We start from the raw sequence: 20,132 nt of genomic DNA, 5'->3' as shown, positions 1-20,132 counted from the left end.
CCAAAAAGCTTTCGTCTGCACCAGAGTCAATCAGCGCACTAACAGAGAGATTCTGGAACTGCCACTGGAGGGATGCCTGGAGCAGAATGCGGGGAGAAGAGGAAGAATCCGCTGCTCGGCTCACCAAAACTTCTCCCATTAATGATGAGCCGGCCCTTTTCCCGGACGAACTGGGCAGGAAGGAACGAAATGACCAGCTTCTCCACAATACAGGCAGACCCGAGCCTGAATGCGACGTGCACGCTCCTCTGAGGACAACCGTACCCGACCCACCTCCATGGCTTCGGGTTCAGTGCTCCTCGTATCGACTCGGGAAGACACGGCTTTCTCCGTAGGGAAGATGCGGGGAGGAGTTTGTTGATGACAGACAGGTTGCTTGGAACTAACACTCCTCTCCCGGCGGCGCTCCCGAATCCGATTATCCAACCTGATGGTGAGTGAAATAAGATTATCCAGCGTAGGCGATTCATCATATGACACCAATTCATCTTTTAAAGTCTCAGACAAAGCATTGATGAACACTCCTTGTAATGCCTCGTCATTCCAACCACTCACTGCTGCTAAAGTCCGAAACTCCACTGCCATCTCCGCCACACTGCGAGCCCCTGCCGAAGAGAAAACAACCGTTTCGCAGCCTCCTTGCCTCGTACGGGGTGGTCAAAAACCTTCCTCATCTCAGTGGTGAAGGCAACGTAAGCGTTGCAAATGTCTGACTGACTCCCCAGGCACGAGCGGAACCGCTAGTAGAGTTGATAAGGTAGGCAATACGGGCTCTTTCTGAGGCGTAGGTGAGGGGCTGTTGTTCAAACACTAACGAGCATTGAGTCAAAAAATCGCCACAGGTTCCCATGTTCCCGTCATAGCGCTCTGGAGCAGGAACAAAAGGCTCTCTGATCTGGGCTGAAGGGGTAGTAAGGGCAGACACTTGATTGGTGAGTAATTGAACCTGATTAAGCAGCACCTGACTGTCCTCAGCAATCGTCTTAAACAGGGTATCATGTTGGCCAAGTAAAATGCCCTGATTGGCTATGGCAGTCCAAATTTGAGTGCACTCTGGGGTGGTATCCAAGCTACTGTCTGCTGGGTTCATGATGGTCAGATCATACTGTTATGATTTACCAGTATTAGAACCCAAATGCAGACAAGTACACCAAGCCAGAGAAGGTTTAACAGGTTTATTTAAAATGTTCAATAGTCCAGGTTTCCAATAATAGGGGAAGAGCAAGTCCAGGTTACAGGGAGGGTAACAGATCCAGGTCAGGGCAGGTGTGGTACCGTAATGTCCTAGTGTCCGTGGTGAGTCCAAAAGAGAGGTCCGGTAGTGGAGAGCAGGATGGTGGTGGCAGGAGTGAAGCGGAGGCAGGAGTCAGGTTCCAAATATCTGTGGCACAGGAGAAAAAGTAAATAGAACAGGCCAAAACACAAAGAGCAAAAATAAACAGGTTGAGTCGGCAGCGAGACTAACATGGTCATCTTGACTATGATCTGACGATGAGTGGTAAGTTTGACCGGGTCTTAAAGGCTGAGGTGATTATGGTGAATGAGCTGCAGCTGGAACCCTGACTCCCGCACACCAGACTTCACTCCTGCAATCAAGGACAGACAGAGGGGAGGGAGAGAGCAGAGAGAGAGCTACCTAGCAGCAGTAGGCCTAACAAATCCCTCTTTACCTTTCTTTCCCTCACGCTGGCTATCAGTCTGTGAGACATTAGTCAATGTGAAAGGGAGTGGGGGTCACAGCAGAGATATGTATTGTCTCTGGTTGAAATGTGTGTGGGTTTTCACTGCAGATGGTTTCCAAGTTAATATGGACGCCTGAACAGACGATAGATCTGAAGCAAGGCAAAGATCACACATTGCAGCTCAATCTGTTAGATGGAACATTACCATGGGCATTTACATATGATGAATAATACAATTATTTAAATATTTTGATCAAATGCATACATTGAATTTAGTTATACTTTATTGTATTCCCTTGGGGACTTTGTCTTGCATCTCATGAAATATACACAGAGTATACCAAACATTAGGAACACCTTCCTAATATTGAGTTGCACCCCCCCCCCCACACTCTACAAGGTGTCGAAAGCGTTCCACAGAGATGCTGGCCCATATTGACTCCAATGCTTCCCAAAGTTGTGTCAAGTTAGCTGGATGTCCTTTGGGTGGTGGACCATTCTTGATAAACAGGGGAAACTGTTGAGCGTGAAAAACCCAGTAGCGTTGTGGTTCTTGACACAAACCGCTGCGCCTGGCACCTACTTCCATACCCCGTTCAAAGGCACTTAAATATTTTGTCTTGCCCATTAACCATCTGAATAGCACACATACACAATCCTTGTCTCAATTGTCTCAAGGATAAAAAATCCTTCTTTAACCTGTCTCCTCCCGTTCATCTACACTGATTGAAGTGGATTTAACAAGTCAAATCAATAAGAGATCACAGCTTTCACCTGGTCAGTCTATGTCATGGATAGAGCAGGTGTTCTTAATGTTTTTTATGCTCAGTGTAAATCAATATAGCCTCTTGAACATCTAATTATCTGCATAAGAATGACCTAGATACTTTTTTCCCTCAGAATAATGTATTTTTTTCGTTTGGTAAATGCATCCAAAGTTGTTTACTTTATTTGAGAAAGAATAAGCATCCTCCCTAGCTATTCAGAGGATACTACAGTTGAAGTCGGAAGTTTACATACACCTTAGCCAAATACATTTAAACTCCGTTTTTTACAATTCCTGACATTTAATCCTAGTAAAAATTCCCTGTCTTAGGTCAGTTAGGATCACCACTTTATTTTAAGAATGTGAAATGTCAGAATAATAGAAGAGAGAATGATTTATTTCAGCTTTTATTTCTTTCATCACATTTCCAGTGGGTCAGAAGTTTACATACACTCAATTAGTATTTGATAGCATTGCCTTTAAATTGTTTAACTTGGGTCAAACATTTCGGGTAGCCTTCCACAAGCTTCCCACAATAAGTTGTGTGAATTTTGGCCCATTCCTCCTGACAGAGCTGGTGTAACTGAGTCAGGTTTGTAGGCCTCCTTGCTCGCACATGCTTTTTCAGTTCTGCCCACACATTTTCTATAGGATTGAGGTCAGGGCATTGTGATGGCCACTCCAATACCTTGACTTTGTTGTCCTTAAGCCATTTTGCCACAACTTTGGAAGTATGCTTGGGGTCATTGTCCATTTGGAAGACCAATTTGCGACCAAACTTTAACTTCCTGACTGATGTCTTGAGATGTTGCTTCAATATATCCACAACATTTTCCTTCCTCATGATGCCATCTATTTTGTGAAGTGCACCAGTCCCTCCTGCAGCAAAGCACCCCCACAGCATGATGCTGCCACCCCCGTGCTTCACGGTTGGGATGGTGTTCTTCGGCTTGCAAGCGTCCCCCTTTTTCCTCCAAACATAACGATGGTCATTATGGCCAAACAGTTCTATTTTTGTTTCATCAGACCAGAGGACATTTCTCCAAAAAGTACGGTCTTTGTCCCCATGTGCAGTTGCAAACCGTAGTCTGGCTTTTTTATGGTGGTTTTGGAGCAGTGGCTTCTTCCTTGCTGAGCGGCCTTTCAGGTTATGTCGATATAGGACTCGTTTTACTGTGGATATAGATACTTTTGTACCTGTTTCCTCCAGCATCTTCACAAGGTCCTTTGCTGTTGTTCTGGGATTGATTTGCACTTTTCGCACCAAAGTACATTCATCTCTAGGAGACAGAATGCGTCTCCTTCCTGAGCGGTATGACGGCTACGTGGTCCCATGGTGTTTATACTTACGTACTATTGTTTGTACAGATGAACATGGTACCTTCAGGCGTTTGGAAATTGCTGATGAACCAGACTTGTGGAGGTCTACAAAAAAAAAATTCTGAGGTCTTGGCTGATTTATTTTGATTTTCCCATGATGTCAAGCAAAGAGGCACTGAGTTTGAAGGTAGGCCTTGAAATACACAGGTACACCTCCAATTGACTCAAATGATGTCAATTAGCCTATCAGAAGCTTCTAAAGCCATGACATCATTTTCTGGAATTTCCCAAGCTGTTTAAAGGCACAGTCAACTTAGTGTATGTAAACTTCTGACCCACTGGAATTGTGATACAGTGAATTATAAGTGAAATAATCTGTCTGTAAACAATTGTTGGAAAAATGACTTGTGTCATGCACAAAGTAGATGTCCTAACCGACTTGCCAAAACTATAGTTTGTTAAAAAGAAATGTGTGGAGTGGTTGAAAAACAAGTTTTAATGACTCCAACCTAAGTGTATGTAAACTTCCGACTTCAACTGTAGCTATATGTAATGATACATTTACTGTACTGTACTGAAAATACAATACTTACAGTTCGCACCAGTGTAGGCTAAAGACTATAACAGATAGAAGACAGTTATCCCATACTCTGGAATCTCCTACAGTGTCTTGCGAAAGTATGCACCCCCCTTGGCATTTATCCAAGACAAAAAAACAGAAAACTTGAGCGTGCATAACTATTCACCCCCCCAGTCAATACTTTGTAGAGCCACCGTTTGCAGCAATTATAGCCGCAAGTCTCTTGGGGTATGTCTCTATAAGCTTGGCACATCTAGCCACTGGGATTTTTGCCCATTCTTCAAGCCAAAACTGCTCCAGCTCCTTCAAGTTGGATGTGTTCCGCTGGTGTACAGCAATCTCAAATCAAATCAAAATAAAATCAAATTGTATTGGTCACATGCGCCGAATACAACAGGTGCAGACATTACAGTGAAATGCTTACTTACAGCCCTTAACCAACAGTGCATTTATTTTAAACAAAAAAAGTAAGAATAAAACAACAACAAAAAAAGTGTTGAGAAAAAAAGAGCAGAAGTAAAATAAAATAACAGTAGGGAGGCTATATATACAGGGGGGTACCGGTGCAGAGTCAATGTGCGGGGGTACCGGCTAGTTGAGGTAGTTGAAGTAATATGTACATGTGGGTAGAGTTAAAGTGACTATGCATAAATAATTAACAGAGTAGCAGCAGCGTAAAAAGGATGGGGTGGGGGGCAGTGCAAATAGTCCGGGTAGCCATGATTAGCTGTTCAGGAGTCTTATGGCTTGGGGGTAGAAGCTGTTGAGAAGTCTTTTGGACCTAGACTTGGCACTCCGGTACTGCTTGCCGTGCGGTAGCAGAGAGAACAGTCTATGACTAGGGTGGCTGGAGTCTTTGACAATTTTGAGGGCCTTCCTCTGACACCGCCTGGTATAGAGGTCCTGGATGGCAGGAAGCTTGGCCCCAGTGATGTACTGGGCCGTACGCACTACCCTCTGTAGTGCCTTGCGGTCGGAGGCCAAGCAGTTGCCATACCAGGCGGTGATGCAACCAGTCAGGATGCTCTCGATGGTGCAGCTGTAGAATTGTTTGAGGATCTGAGGACCCATGCCAAATCTTTTCAGTCTCCTGAGGGGGAGTAGGCTTTGTCGTGCCCTCTTCACGACTGTCTTGGTGTGTTTGGACCATGATAGTTCGTTGGTGATGTGGACACCAAGGAACTTGAAGCTCTCAACCTGTTCCACTACAGCCCCGTCGATGAGAATGGGGGCGTGCTCAGTCCTCTTTTTTTTCCTGTAGTCCACAATCATCTCCTTTGTCTTGGTCACGTTGAGGGAGAGGTTGTTGTCCTGGCACCACACGGCCAGGTCTCTGACCTCCTCCCTATAGGCTGTCTCATCGTTGTCGTGATCAGGACTACCACTGTTGTGTCGTCGGCAAACTTAATGATGGTGTTGGAGTCGTGCCTGGCCATGCAGTCATGGGTGAACAGAGAGTACAGGAGGGGACTGAGCACGCACCCCTGAGGGGCCCCCGTGTTGAGGATCAGTGTGGCAGATGTGTTGTTACCTACCCTTACCACCTGGGGGCGGCCCGTCAGGAAGTCCAGGATCCAGTTGCAGAGGGAGGTGTTTAGTCCCAGGATCCTTAGCTTAGTGATGAGCTTAGAGGGCACTATGGTGTTGAATGCTGAGCTGTAGTCAATGAATAGCATTCCTCTTGTCCAGGTGGGAAAGGGCAGTGTGGAGTGCAATAGAGATTGCATCATCTGTGGATCTGTTGGGGCGGTATGCAAATTGGAGTGGGTCTAGGGTTTCTGGGATAATGCTGTTGATGTGAGCCATGACCAGCCTTTCAAAGCACTTCATGGCTACAGACATCAGTGCTACGGGTCGGTAGTCATTTAGGCAGGTTATCTTAGAGTCCTTGGGCACGGGGACTATGGTGGTCTGCTTGAAACATGTTGGTATTACAGACTCAGTCAGGGACATGTTGAAAATGTCAGTGAAGACACTTGCCAGTTGGTCAGCACATGCTCGGAGTACACGTCCTGGTAATCCGTCTGGCCCTGCAGCCTTGTGAATGTTGACCTGCTTAAAAGTCTTACTCACATCGGCTACGGAGAGCGTGATCACATAGTCATCCGGAACAGCTGGTGCTCTCATGCATGCTTCAGTGTTGCTTGCCTCGAAGCGAGCATAGAAGTGGTTTAGCTCGTCTGGTAGGCTTGTGTCACTGGGAAGCTCGCGGCTGTGCTTCCCTGTGTAGTCTGTTATAGTTTTCAAGCCCTGCCACATCCGTCGAGCGTCAGAGCCAGTGTAGTACGATTCAATCTTAGTCCTGTATTGACTCTTTGCCTGTTTGATGATTCGTCGGAGGGCATAGTGGGATTTCTTATAAGCGTCCGGGTTAGAGTCCCGTTCCTTGAAAGCGGCAGCTCTACCCTTTAGCTCAGTGCGGATGTTTCCTGTAATCCATGGCTTCTGGTTGGGGTATGTACCTACGGTCACTGTGGGGACGACATCATCGATGCACTTATTGATGAAGCCAGTGACTGATGTGGTGTACTCCTCAATGCTGTCTGAAGAATCCCGGAACATGTTCCAGTCTGTGCTAGCAAAACAGTCCTGTAGCTTAGCATCTGCGTCATCTGACCACTTTTTTATTAACCGAGTCACTGGTGCTTCCTGCTTTATTTTTTGCTTATAAGCAGGAATCAGGAGGATAGAGTTATGGTCAGATTTTCCAAATGGAGGGCGAGGGAGAGCTTTGTATGTGTCTCTGTGTGTGGAGTAAAGGTGGTCTAGAGTTTTTTTTCCTCTGGTTGCACATTTAACATGCTGGTAGAAATTAGGTAGGTCATACCACAGATTCTCAATTGGATTGAGGTCTGGGCTTTGACTAGGCCATTCCAAGACATTTAAATGTTTCCCCTTAAACCACTCGAGTGTTGCTTTAGCAGAATGCTTAGGGTCAGAGTCCTGCTGGAAGGTGAACCTCCGTCCCAGTCTCAAATCTCTGGAAGTCTGAAACAGGTTTCCCTCAAGAATTTCCCTGTATTTAGCGCCATCCATCATTCCTTCCTTCTGACCAGTTTCCCAGTCCCTGCCGATGAAAAACATCCCCACAGCATGATGCTGCCACCACCATGCTTCACTGTGGGGATGGTGTTCTTGGGGTGATGAGAGGTGTTGGGTTTGCGCCAGACATAGCGTTTTCCTTGAAGGCCAAAAAGCTCAATTTTAGTCTCATCTGACCAGAGTACCTTCTTCCATATGTTTGGGGAGTCTCCCACATGCCTTTTGGCGAATACCAAACGTTTTTGCTTATTTTTTTCTTTAAGCAATGCCTTTTTTCTGGCCACTCTTCAGTAAAGCCCAGCTCTGTGGAGTGTACGGCTTAAAGTCGTCCTATGGACAGATACTCCAATCTTGTTGGGTGGTTTTGGATTTGTGAAATGAGTTTCTCCAAAGGCTCTGACCCCATCTCTAGGTAACATTGTTACGCTGCTTTACCCTTTGATGAAGCCCTCTGGACTTGTGTTCTGGCTAAAGCTGGGTGAAGCCTCTTACACCTCCTACACCAACTTCCTATAGAAGACTTGTCCCTGATTTAGAGCCTGAATATGACTTTTAGCCTCAACAAGCACATTCTCCCATTCTCAGGAGACCTGGTTGAGCTTGTCCTGTTTCTCTAAACACCCTGCTGGCTCAGAAGAGAGAGTTAATGCAGGACAGATACCTTTTTGTATCAAAATGGAATAATTGTAACATACACCAGATCGGAACAACATGGAATAATTTAAACATTCATCTTTTTTTTAAAGACACCAACATCCATTTGTTTGTAACAGGCTGCAGTGTCAAGACATTTCCAGTGGATGTAGGTTGCAAAGTTCATAGAAAAGAGTGCATTAGAATCTTTCTCTTCAGCCGTGTTGTTCCAGTAATAAATCAGTGCGGCTCTGTCTCTATCTGTCTGCAGAGGGAACAGTGTGGCCTGGCCTGCCTGCTGACCTGCTGCCTCACACCACATCTGAATGCTTGGACGTGTTAGAGCTGATCAAAGCTGACCAGCACAGACAGGAAATGAAAGTGACACCTTGCTTTTATGTAGGGTCTTCACAGATAAGGCCAGACACTGAGCCTGTCTGGCAGCTGGCTGGGTAGACCAGAGGGTTTAAAAAACCCTGTCTCAGCAGCACAGGGGATACTAGCCTGCCCACTCAACCAAAGCAGCATCATCCCACAGGAGGCTAAAGGACACCATATCCACACCAGCTATATCTGTTCATCTTCTATATTTGCCAAGAATGAATTGTATTATTTGATATGCAGTACTTAGCAATTGAATCACCTCACTGGGGCTTGATTAAATCCACCTATGAGCGTCTAGGTTCAGAAGGATTGCACTGCACTGCACTGGGATTGCATTGTCATATCCATTGACTCATAACCATTAGTTTGTGTTTTATTTGCATTTCCATGCAGCTAGTACAGCTCCCCTTGAGGCTGAGAAGGGAGTGCACAAACATCCCTCAACGGCCCCAAAGACTAGTATGCCTCTCAATTGGCTTTCTGCTGAGTTAGTGAACCATTTTAACTGCCTTACACGCTTGCTAACTGGTTGATGGCTGACATGAAATATCATCCTGTCACATAGATAAATACTGCTTGGAGCAGGCAGGGTTGTGGTGGAGGGGTTGCGTGTCCTTGTCACTCTTTCTTGTAGTGAGTGGAGTGAGAGGCTGTCTGCTCCACAGGTGGTTGGTGGCACCTTAATTGGGGAGGACTGACTCATAGTAATGGCTGGAACAGAATGAAAGGAATGGTATCAAACTCATGGTTTCCATTTGTGTTTGATACCACTCCATTCACCTCATTCCAGCCATTATCATAAGCCATCCTATCCTCACCAGCCTCATGTGGTCTTCTCACATGCAAGGTCACCTGTCAGAGATAGAGAGGAGAGGCGTCTGAGCTCCAGCACTCCACTGTGTCTCCAGATGGCTCAGACAGACACCTGCACTCACTTCCCCACCTGCCACCACCCACCACCCGCCTTAAAACAGTACAGTACTGCCACCACCCACCTTAACACAGTACAGTTCTGCCACCACCCACCCCCCACCACCTGCCTTAACACAGTAGAGTACTGCCACCACCCACCTTAACACCGTACAGTACTGCAGAGTGCCTGCTCTGCTAACAAGAAGGCTGCTTGCTGTATCCTCTGTGGCAGGTCTGGACAGTGTCTTATGGAGAGGCAGTGGCAGGCTGAGGCTTTGTGGCACCCCAGGCCCGGGGTTGAGTGGGGCTCTGTGTTTCCATCCCAGTGACGTGCTAATGATGCAGGCTCCTGCTAGACCTGCTGCCTGATGAGGGGCTTTGTCTGTGTGGCCGTGTGAAGTGGAAGTGACGACTTGTGACACACTCAACGGGGTGGCAGAGAAGGAGAAAGAGAGTACACTTGACAGAGCTGAAGCACCTTGACACAGGACAGTCACGACACACACACACAGTCTGGAGGGTTGTTTCGGGGTCTGTTGCATTGCTGCAGTACAATATCTGGCAGGTACCCCAAGACTAACTCAATTTGAGAACGTATGTTTTTTTTGGGGTCTTTGTTACCACCATAACTGCACAAGTAGCTGCATTGTAACTGACCGCTACCTTGTCTTGTTTGGCAGCCTGTCTTAGGAGGACTGAGTCATTGAGGGCTGCTCTGCAGTATTCACATTGTAAGCTTGCCTGGGTAAGAGAAAGTGAGACATCCTCATTTCATTCCAAGCTCTCTGCATATCATCAACCCTCCCCCGCCAGCCTCTTGCTCTCCTCCCAACCACCTGTACCTTTTCATCCTTTGTTCATCCATCACGTCAGCTAGAGAGAGAAGGCTGCTGCTGTAGGGATTCTAGGTTGCTTACCAGCACCATGGCTCCCTTATAGCTAAGCTCTGCATTATTATGTCAAAACTGTACAGTGGCTCAGCAGTATAGAAATTATCTTTGTTAAAGTGATCTGGGTAATTAAGTTTGAGGGAGCTTGGGTGGGATAGGATGGTGAGGAGTAGTATGTTGTAGCCAGTAACATTCTCAAGCCAGCTACTGATACCACACTGTCATCATCATTACATAGCTCTGTGATCCCAGACGAATTAGTGACATGCTGGTATAACGCTAGTACAGTATCTCAGTACGATGTATATTTTATTACTTTGTGAACATATTTGCTGATACTGTATGCATGTCATCCATATGTTTCAGGGGTCCTAATTGGTACATACCTAGAGATTGTATTTTCACTACTTCACAACAGATCTTTGACCTAGATGTTTAATCTCATCGACACCCTCCTAGTTCTGTGTGTTCTCTCATAACTGTATCGGGTTAATTGTTTGTGAAGGCCTTTTTCAGGAGATGAAAGTGATATTTCCTTTCAAGCTGCGCTAGTGGGGTTTATGGAAAACATCAAACATACCTCAATTACTTTATTGCCTGTATACAGTTGCAGCACATAATGGAATATTTATTGTTTATTCACTGCGTTCACTGATATACAATATTCGCATAGAGAATGTGTCCAGGATAATAAATCAATTTAAGTGCAAACTGATGTACAGCCCAATAAACATTTAGTTAGAAATTAGGTCGATGAACTGTACCAAATGGCTATATATCCCACAGCAGTAAAATGGAAAAGCTTGTCTATGTCAAACCCTGATTTAGGAAAGGTACAGCTATAATAAATCTTATGTTATGATATAATAGTGAGAAAAAGAGTGCACCTGACCCAGCACCACAGTGTTTGCCACTGGCCAGTCAGTTTGGCTGCTGTACAGATGTAGGATCTTAATTTGATCACCCTGTTGCAGGCAAACTTGTAGTGTACAGTATTTCAGGTTTAAAAAGGCTTCTGAAGTTTTCCCTTATGAAAAATGTAGTAACCCCTACAAAATTGTCCAGTAATTATAATCCACAAATAATTCACATTTCCTGTTGCTGCAAGATAATTTTCCTGCTGTAGCAAACTGCCTCAAATTAAGATCCTACATCTGTAATAAAACAAATACATTTACATTTACGTCATTTAGCAGACGCTCTTATCCAGAGCGACTGACAATACTACTTAGCTAGCTAGCATTCAGCAGCCTCACAGTGTACCTGTTACTGGCCTCTCTCCCTCTGTAGTTACAGGAAATCATGGAGCTATTTTTAATAAGCTCAGGGTGGCCCGGGGGGAATTGGAGAAGCTTGTCAATTGTTAGGATACATAATGGACCTGTATCTAGAGGCATACAGGGGCTTATCATCAACCTGTCTAGTGCAGCACTAGTGAGAGCATGAGTGCTGGGTAATGTGGACAACAAGAGTGTTGTCTAAGATCAGGATGGTGGCCAATGAGTGACAGGGTGGAAAATGTGAAAAATTAGTCAGAGAGTTGGTGACTAGCCAGGAGTGACAGGAGGGGAAAGGGAAGGCTGGCGTCAGTGGGAGATGAGAGGACAGGGGGCAGTCCTGCTAGCACTCTGCTCTGTGAGGACCTGTCTTCAGCTGAAGACCAAAACAACCCTATTAAAGAGAGTGATAGAATGATAGACTCTGTCAGGGAGGGAACAGATCTTCAGGAAGCCACAAAGTTTTCCACAACTAGAGGAATAAGAGTCTTAACAGTTTAATTCACCCTGAACTCACCTTTCCATTTTTCCATGTGTGAGCTAGGGTTAGAGTCCCACAGTGAGGCTTGGCACAGTGATACATGACACAGCCACGTCTCCACACCCAATGGGACCGCTGTTGTGTTGGGCAAGGACAGCTGGAGGATGTCATGAGGAGGGGGAGGAGGATGGGATGGGGGAGAGGAGAGGAGAGACTTAGGGGGAAGGGAGAGACCACTGCCAAAGGCACATAGGGTCAGACAGGAAGTGACCACTCTCTCTTGCCGTTTCCTGTCAGGAAGAGCATAGAGGGTCGGCTGGGTCGCACGGAGAGCATCAACAACTCAGCCTCAGTCTTTGGGCTGGAAACATTATATATACAACAGTAAATTAGTGCATGAGACAGACAGCCATATCAGGTGCTGTGAGGTTGTTTGTGCTGTATGTGAGTGGAGCTTCCAGTTATGGTTCCATGTGATTACTGTACTGCTCTGACCTTCACTCTCTCCTTGAGGCCCTATCTAACCCCAGTCAATACCCCCATCATAGAAATACGCACAGTAGACCAGATACAGTCCCTCAGCTAGAGGGTTAGCTCTTGTCTGTTCGACATTCCCATGTTTCTTCTTTTGACAGGTTATATCCTGGGGTTTATATGTGAGGTATATGATTAATGGTCTGGATTTCTCATGGGAATGTCATGGCCCTACATCATATCCTGTTGAAGTAATTAGCTGTAATAACCAGGGTAACATGATTTCCAATCAAACCTCCGTTTGGGCATGTCACCATTTTATAGAATATATTTTAGCAATGTTGTGTATGTTCTCTACATTAGCTTCCATTAGGGCATATGAATACCTAATTGGCTCTTAAAGGAAGGTAATGTTTATAGGGTCCTATAAAATCTGAGATACAGAACGCGGTCAGAATCCAGACATTAAAACGGAATTCAACAAAATTCAAAAATGCATTGAACTTAGTAGGGAATCAACTAAATGTATTGAAAATGAATTCATTTGCAAAAGTTTATCATAAGACATGAACACTAACGCATCAGTGATTCGTATTTCCTGCAACTTTCTGAAGAGGCAACAAGAATCCCCCATCTGTGTATGTGTGATGCGCACATCTACCATTTTGTGTAGCAGTTAGTGATGACGCTAATGAAAAGTCTTCTGGTAGATGGAAAGGCTTTCCCGAAAACCTTCACAATTAAATGTTAACTACAAAGTAGCTTATGCTTACCTGGCAGAATGATATCATGATTATTTGTGTCAATCCAGTTGGTATTTGTTTTGCAAACTCTACCAACACATGTGCGCTACAAAAACACCCACTAAAAAACAGCCTGGAATTAAAGGGTTACTACACCCAAAAATGTAAAAAAAAAAAAAAAAAGATACCCAGACCTCAAAGTGGTCTTCTGATGTAGCTTAAGCGTTGTTTTTTTTATTTTTTTTATTTAAAGTGTGGTTTTTGAGAGTGAAAACCTGAAAAAAACAGGGAAATGGAAACCTGGAAAAACAAACAAAGAAAAAGAAACTTTGGAATTTTATTTACTGAATCAGGCAAAAAAGAAAACAGATTTTTATAGGGCCCTATGTTTATCTTTCCTTGCTGAAGCTGAATTGATGCCCAGCAAATAAGTCTCCACACAATCAAATATTTATAAGTCTAGTGTTAACTCACCGTTTAACAAGAGAGTGTGGCGCTGCTGCACATCCATTGATTGGGTCTGAGACATGAGAACACACACACACACACACACATACACACACAGCCTAACAGGGAGAAAGAGAGCGTGTTTGTCTGTTGCATGTTAATGAATCCCACAGGAGAGAACACTAAGTGATAAAAGCCTACTCTGTAGAGAAGCTGTTCACCATTAAAGTGCACTCCGTCTCATCCTCTATCCCCACCTGAGGCTCTGGGTATACTACTGTAAATCAACATGCTAGATGAGTAATGGTAGTCAGGAGTGAAACAGTGAATAAGTGATGCAGTGAGTGAGCTCATTGAATGGATGAAACAGTGGTAGCTATGAGTGAGTGAGTGTAAATTGGTGAGTTTTATCCTAACATCAGGCATGGGAAGTAATGCGTGAGGGAGAGGGAGAGAGTGAAGAGAGAGTGTGTGGATGAAATTGAAAGTCAATCAATAGGCCACTGAGGCAGGGAGAATGAATGAAGGAATGGATGACTGACTGCCTGGGGAGGTGAGTGAGAGAGGCAGCTGGCTGTGTGTCTGTGTGCAGAGGTTATCATGCAGCCTTCCAAATGAAATGAGCCTCCAAGCCAAGTCCTTTAGCACCGTTTGCGGCAGGGATTCAAGGTCAGCGCTGCTGATTCTGCTGATGCGTTTTATTCTCTGGTGCCAGTGATGCTATGTTGTATGGCAGCCTTTTTACGCCAGCCTTTCCCCCCACCACACACATGTCCTTCCTTCCATTATCACCCCGTTGCTCCACTGCAAGGGAGTCTGCATTTAGCCGTTACATTTAAATGGGGGAAGGGTGGTGGTGGTCCTAGCCGTAGAGCCTGTATACCCTTGCTGGTGTGCCGCGTAGCAGGCAGGAGATGGATGGGGAGATGTGTCCCATGTGACCACAGTAATTGTGTTATAATGGAGGTGGGGGCTGAGTGGCCATCAGCAGGAGGGCAGAGGTACACATCCGTCTCCCCCTCCCCTTCTTCTTTCTCAACACAGAGACATGAAGAAAATTATGACTGTCTGTCATTTTCGCGTATTAGAATCTGGGTTACTTTTTGATTTTGAAGTATGCTTGGCCAATTTATTCAATGAGTTATACATTTAAATGCATGATTATTTAAACGAAAAGTGATTTGAGATCTTGGTAAGTGAATCATCTACGGTAGTTCCCTCTCTTCTGACCTCCTATCCTCTCTCTTTCTCCCTCCAGGCACCATGAGGCCGGTCCACAGGAACTTCTATGAGCCGTCGTCAGCCCCAGGGAAGGGTGTGGTGTGGGAGTGGGAGAACGACAGCGGCTCCTGGACGCCTTACGACATGGAGATCTGTGTGACCATCCAGAACGCCTATGAGAAGCAGCACCCCTGGCTGGACCTGACCTCTCTGGGCTTCTGCTACCTCATTGACTTCAACAGCATGGCCCAGACCAACCGGCAGAGCCAGAGGAAACGCCGCCTGCGCCGACGCATGGACCTGGCCTACCCTCTCATCATGGGCTCCATCCCCAAGTCCCAGTCTTGGCCTGTGGGCGCCAGCTCCGGCCAACCCTGCTCCTGCCAGCAGTGCATTCTAGTCAACAGCACGCGGGCCGCCTCCAACGCCATCCTGGCCTCTCAGCGCCGTAAGCTGTACGGGGGGGCCGCAGGAGCCACAGGGGCCACAGGCACGCCCACTGTGGTGCGGCAGAGTAACACCTTCGCCGGAACCACCCTCTGGTCCCCTACCTCCAGTGCCGGGAGCAACAATATACAGCATAACAACATAAGTGCAGGAGGTGGCAAAGCTAAAGCTGAACAGGTGCAGTCGCCCCTGTCTAGTGCCAACTTCCCCTGTTCCCCAGCACTGCAGTCCCTTCCACCCGCACATGGCCACTCCCACACCCATGCACACTCCCACGGCCACCATGTCATCATCAACGGGCAGAACAACCTGAACCGGCCGGGCACCCAGCGCATTTCCATGGGCACTGCTAGAGGAGCCATCCCACCAGGGTAACCATGACATCAATGATTCATTTTGATCACATTCCACTATAGATTTGCAAACCAAAACCACATCACTTTTAATATGAACATTAGAATAACACACAAGCAGTAGGAACATAACAAAAGCACATTCAATTAGTCTATAGATTGCTTTTTCAATGAGATGACAATAGATGAAAGTATAAAAGGAAAAAAAGAACACCATCTCGCTCTGTCTGTCTACCTGTCTACTGTGCCATACAGCTTTACAACACCTCTGCTGACATATACAGTGCATGTGTCTGGTGCATTGTGTTGTGTTGGATCACATTATGTCTCTTTGTCTCTCTCTCGCTCTCTTTCTCTCTCTCTCTCTTTTCTCTCTCTCTCTTTTCTATCTCTATGTTGTGTGTCTGCTGATTTACTGCACCTCTTGTTAACTGGGTGATCAATGGCTCTGCAGAGGGAGCTCCAGGTCCTGGGTGCATTGACAGCTCTACTGCCTCAGCTGCCTCTCTCTTCTCTTTCTTCTCTCTCTCCTCTTCTCTCTCCTCTTATCTCCTCTCTCCTCTTATCTCTCCTCTTATCTCTCATCTTATCTCCTCTCTCCTCTTATCTCTCCTCCACTCTCGCTTCTCTCGTCTGCTCTTTCTCCTGTTTCATCTCTTCTCTCTACTCCTCTCTCATCTCTCTGCACTGGGGAGTGTGGGGAACTGTTCTGCTCTACATTTGAATCTTAGCATGGTTGTCCTGGATATCAAGCTTACACTTGCCTCAGTAGACTCCGAATAGTTTTCTGCTCCATGCCTCTAATTTTACCCAGTTAATTTTTACCACACAGTAAGCTATGTGTCATTTTATTCTATGCTGAACACTGTATGTGTGTTTTGGGGTGGTTGTTATGTTGTTTGTGTGTGTGAAGGTGTGTTCTTGTGGGAGTGTAAGCCTGTGTGTGTGCATGTGTAAAGCTGTGCACCCATGTAGCTGTGGAAACCCATTTGCCATGGAGGCAGAGATAAACTGGGGAGAGATGAATAATGGATGAAGGAAAAATGGGAGCTTGAGCAGAGCGATCTGACCCGAGAGCAATTTAGTGAAGGGAACTAAAGGAAAGTAGTGTCTAGAACTGTAACCAATACCGCAGTTCCTATCCTGTTTTCTTTACTCAAATAAACCCTCTGGTGATCTCATTTCATTCCATTTCCCTTTCACAGTTAATGGGGAGAGACACAGTTAGACAGTATATATTGAAATGATACTGTCCTTCAGGCAGACACACTGACTTCACAAGGCCTGGTTCTGTGTAAGAGAATGTGTGATGTTGGCAGTTCATGGCAGCACATTACTGAGTGGATAGGTGGCAGCTGGAAACCTGAACATGTGAAACAGGCAATAGTGTATTATTGTGTGTGTGTGTGTGACAGCTGAGAACCCCTGTAGTGATTTTTAAGGGTCCTATCAAATCAGAGGGCTGGAGTGGATGGAGTGCTCGTTTCTCACCTCTCTGTGCAGTAGGCGGGAGGGAGCTGTGAGAGGCTGTAGGAGAAGACTGTGAGAAAAATGGAGAGAGACAGAGCGAGAAAGAGAAAGTGTTGAGGTGGAGAACAACATTTCCCATGCGAGTGGCTCTACACACACAGGATGAGTGTGGTTAACAACAACACACACGAGGACACAGACACGTGAACACCCAAACACATTCCCACAAGTGCATTGCAGACAGATAACACAGAAACCCACGCAGAATAAAAACATTTCAAGTTTGTTTTTCACACACCCACACCCAAATATCACCTGTTTTACACACCCTATAATATAACTACCTCATAAACACACTGCGTCTTTTCTGTTCTCTGTGCTGATTTTGAAACACACTCATTCAGGGTGGATGGTGCGAACTGGCTGAAATGAAAACATGCCTCTTTTCTGATGTGGCAGTAATTCTCTCCATAGTAAATGTTCAAAAAACATGTTCCACTCTGCAGCACTGTGTAGGATGAATTTCACACATGCCGGTAGTAGGCAGGTGCTATATTACACATTCATCCACATTGTAAGTTATCACCGATGACAAAGAATGCAGTTGAACTAGTAACCTTGTGATAACATCAAATCAAATCAAATCAAATTTTATTGGTCACATGCGCCGAATACAACAGGTGCAGCCATTACAGTGAAATGCTTACTTACAGCCCTTAACCAACAGTGCATTTATTTTAAACAAAAAAAGTAAGAATAAAACAACAACAAAAAAAGTGTTGAGAAAAAAAGAGCAGAAGTAAAATAAAGTGACAGTAGGGAGGCTATATATACAGGGGGGTACCGTTGCAGAGTCAATGTGCGGGGGCACCGGCTAGTTGAGGTAGTTGAGGTAATATGTACATGTGGGTAGAGTTAAAGTGACTATGCATAAATACTTAACAGAGTAGCAGCAGCGTAAAAAGGATGGGGGTGGGGGGCAGTGCAAATAGTCCAGGTAGCCATGATTAGCTGTTCAGGAGTCTTATGGCTTGGGGGTAGAAGCTGTTGAGAAGTATTTTGGACCTAGACTTGGCACTCCGGTACCGCTTGCCGTGCGGTAGCAGAGAGAACAGTCTATGACTAGGGGTGGCTGGAGTCTTTGACAATTTTGAGGGCCTTCCTCTGACACCGCCTGGTATAGAGGTCCTGGATGGCAGGAAGCTTTGCCCCAGTGATGTACTGGGCCGTACGCACTACCCTCTGTAGTGCCTTGCGGTCAGAGGCCAAGCAGTTGCCATACCAGGCGGTGATGCAACCAGTCAGGATGCTCTCGATGGTGCAGCTGTAGAATTTTTTGAGGATCTGAGGACCCATGCCAAATCTTTTTAGTCTCCTGAGGGGGAATAGGCTTTGTCGTGCCCTCTTCACGACTGTCTTGGTGTGTTTGGACCATGATAGTTCGTTGGTGATGTGGACACCAAGGAACTTGAAGCTCTCAACCTGTTCCACTACAGCCCCGTCGATGAGAATGGGGGCGTATAAACATGTAGATGTTTATAAGGTAGTTTAATGAGCTAGTTTATGACTGGATAATTTTAGGCTTAGTCTCACTCTCCTCGAACATGGTTGTTGTAATGTAGTCATGATTATCAGAGGTGGAGTAAAGAGCTTGCCTGGCTACCCAGACTCCTTGCTCCGGCCAAACGCTATGCCATGCCCAGGGATGTTAGTTTCTTGAGTCTGGATCTGAGAACCTCCCCGACCCTTCACCGAATGCGAACGCATTCGGGGTGGTCTGATTGGTCCAGAAACCGATGGGTTGGGCCAGAGCCAGAACACAGGTGGGTAAAGCGGCAGTTTAAAAGGTCGTCATTGGCTTTGATATTCTGATTGGTTAGAGACGATCCAATTGCTGATGACTTTGCGCCTCGTCACCACAAATGACTTCAGTGATGGCAGTCTCAGACTAAAGTATGCAGCGAACGACAGAGCAACGGAATAATTTGTATTTATATATATTTATATATATATATTTTTAGGGGTATATCAGCTTTAATATTTCAGATAGATTGTGGATTCAAGCAATATAATTGTCTGCATCATTTCCAATCCCCCACATATATTTTTTTGTAAATCTATATATTATTGTAAATATTTTTAAAATATATTTCCCTTTATTATTTTTCCCCTAACCCTACCCCCTAATTGGAGTAAACTAATGGACAACAATACTTAGGCTTCTACTTCCAGCTTATACATACTATATACAGTGCATTCGGATAGTATTCAGACCCCTTGACTTTTTCCACATTTTGTTACGTTACTGTCTTATTATCAAATGGATTAAATAAAACATTTTCCTCATCAATCTACACACAATACCCCATAATGTATTTACATAAGTATTCAGACCCTTTGCTATGAGACTCGAAATTGAGCTCAGGTGCATCCTGTTTCCATTGATCATCCTTGAGATGTTTCTACAACTTGATTGGAGTCCACCTGTGGTAAATTCAATTGATTGGACATGATTTGGAAAGGCACACACCTGTCTATATAAGGTTCCACAGTTGACAGTGCTTGTTAGAGCAAAAACCAAGCCATGAGGTCGAGGGAATTGTCCGTAGAGCTCCGAGACAGGATTGTGTCGAGGCACAGATCTGGGGAAGGGTACCAAAACATTTCTGCAGCATTGAAGGTCCCTAAGAGCACAGTGGCCTCCATCATTCTTAAATGGAAGAAGTTTGGAACCACCAAGACTCTTCCTAGAGCTGGCCGCCCGGCCAAACTGAGCAATTGGGGGAGAAGGGCCTTGGTCAGTTTGGAATCCGGCATCGTTTTGTGTATCAGTTCATAAACCATGTGCCATGTACATCGTTAATCTCCTCTCAACTATTTTGCAACCTGTATGGCGCTGATGCGAATTTTTTGGTCCTTAAATTAAACGGGATACTTTTTTATTTATCACAATTTTCTTTATCCTATTTTGGTCTTTAATGCAGGGCCGACAGACAAGTTCCTTACCTTC

The 20,132-nt window shown here is 45.4% G+C and overlaps 1 protein-coding gene across 3 annotated transcripts in view; it reads left to right on the top strand.

The window, feature by feature from the left end:
• LOC121550450 (E3 ubiquitin-protein ligase DTX1) overlaps window positions 1–20,132 on the top strand; it is a 60,738-nt gene that overhangs the window by 20,341 nt on the left and 20,265 nt on the right. For all 3 annotated transcript variants that reach the window (XM_041862715.2, XM_041862717.2, XM_041862716.2), the window contains exon 4: window positions 14,890–15,670. In XM_041862715.2, coding sequence (XP_041718649.1) covers window positions 14,890–15,670 — 781 coding nt within the window. The remainder of the gene's footprint in view (window positions 1–14,889; window positions 15,671–20,132) is intronic.

Source organism: Coregonus clupeaformis, chromosome 18 (assembly GCF_020615455.1).
Source record: "Coregonus clupeaformis isolate EN_2021a chromosome 18, ASM2061545v1, whole genome shotgun sequence".
Taxonomy (NCBI): Eukaryota; Metazoa; Chordata; class Actinopteri; order Salmoniformes; family Salmonidae; genus Coregonus; species Coregonus clupeaformis.
This window is presented reverse-complemented; position numbering and strand designations above follow the sequence as displayed.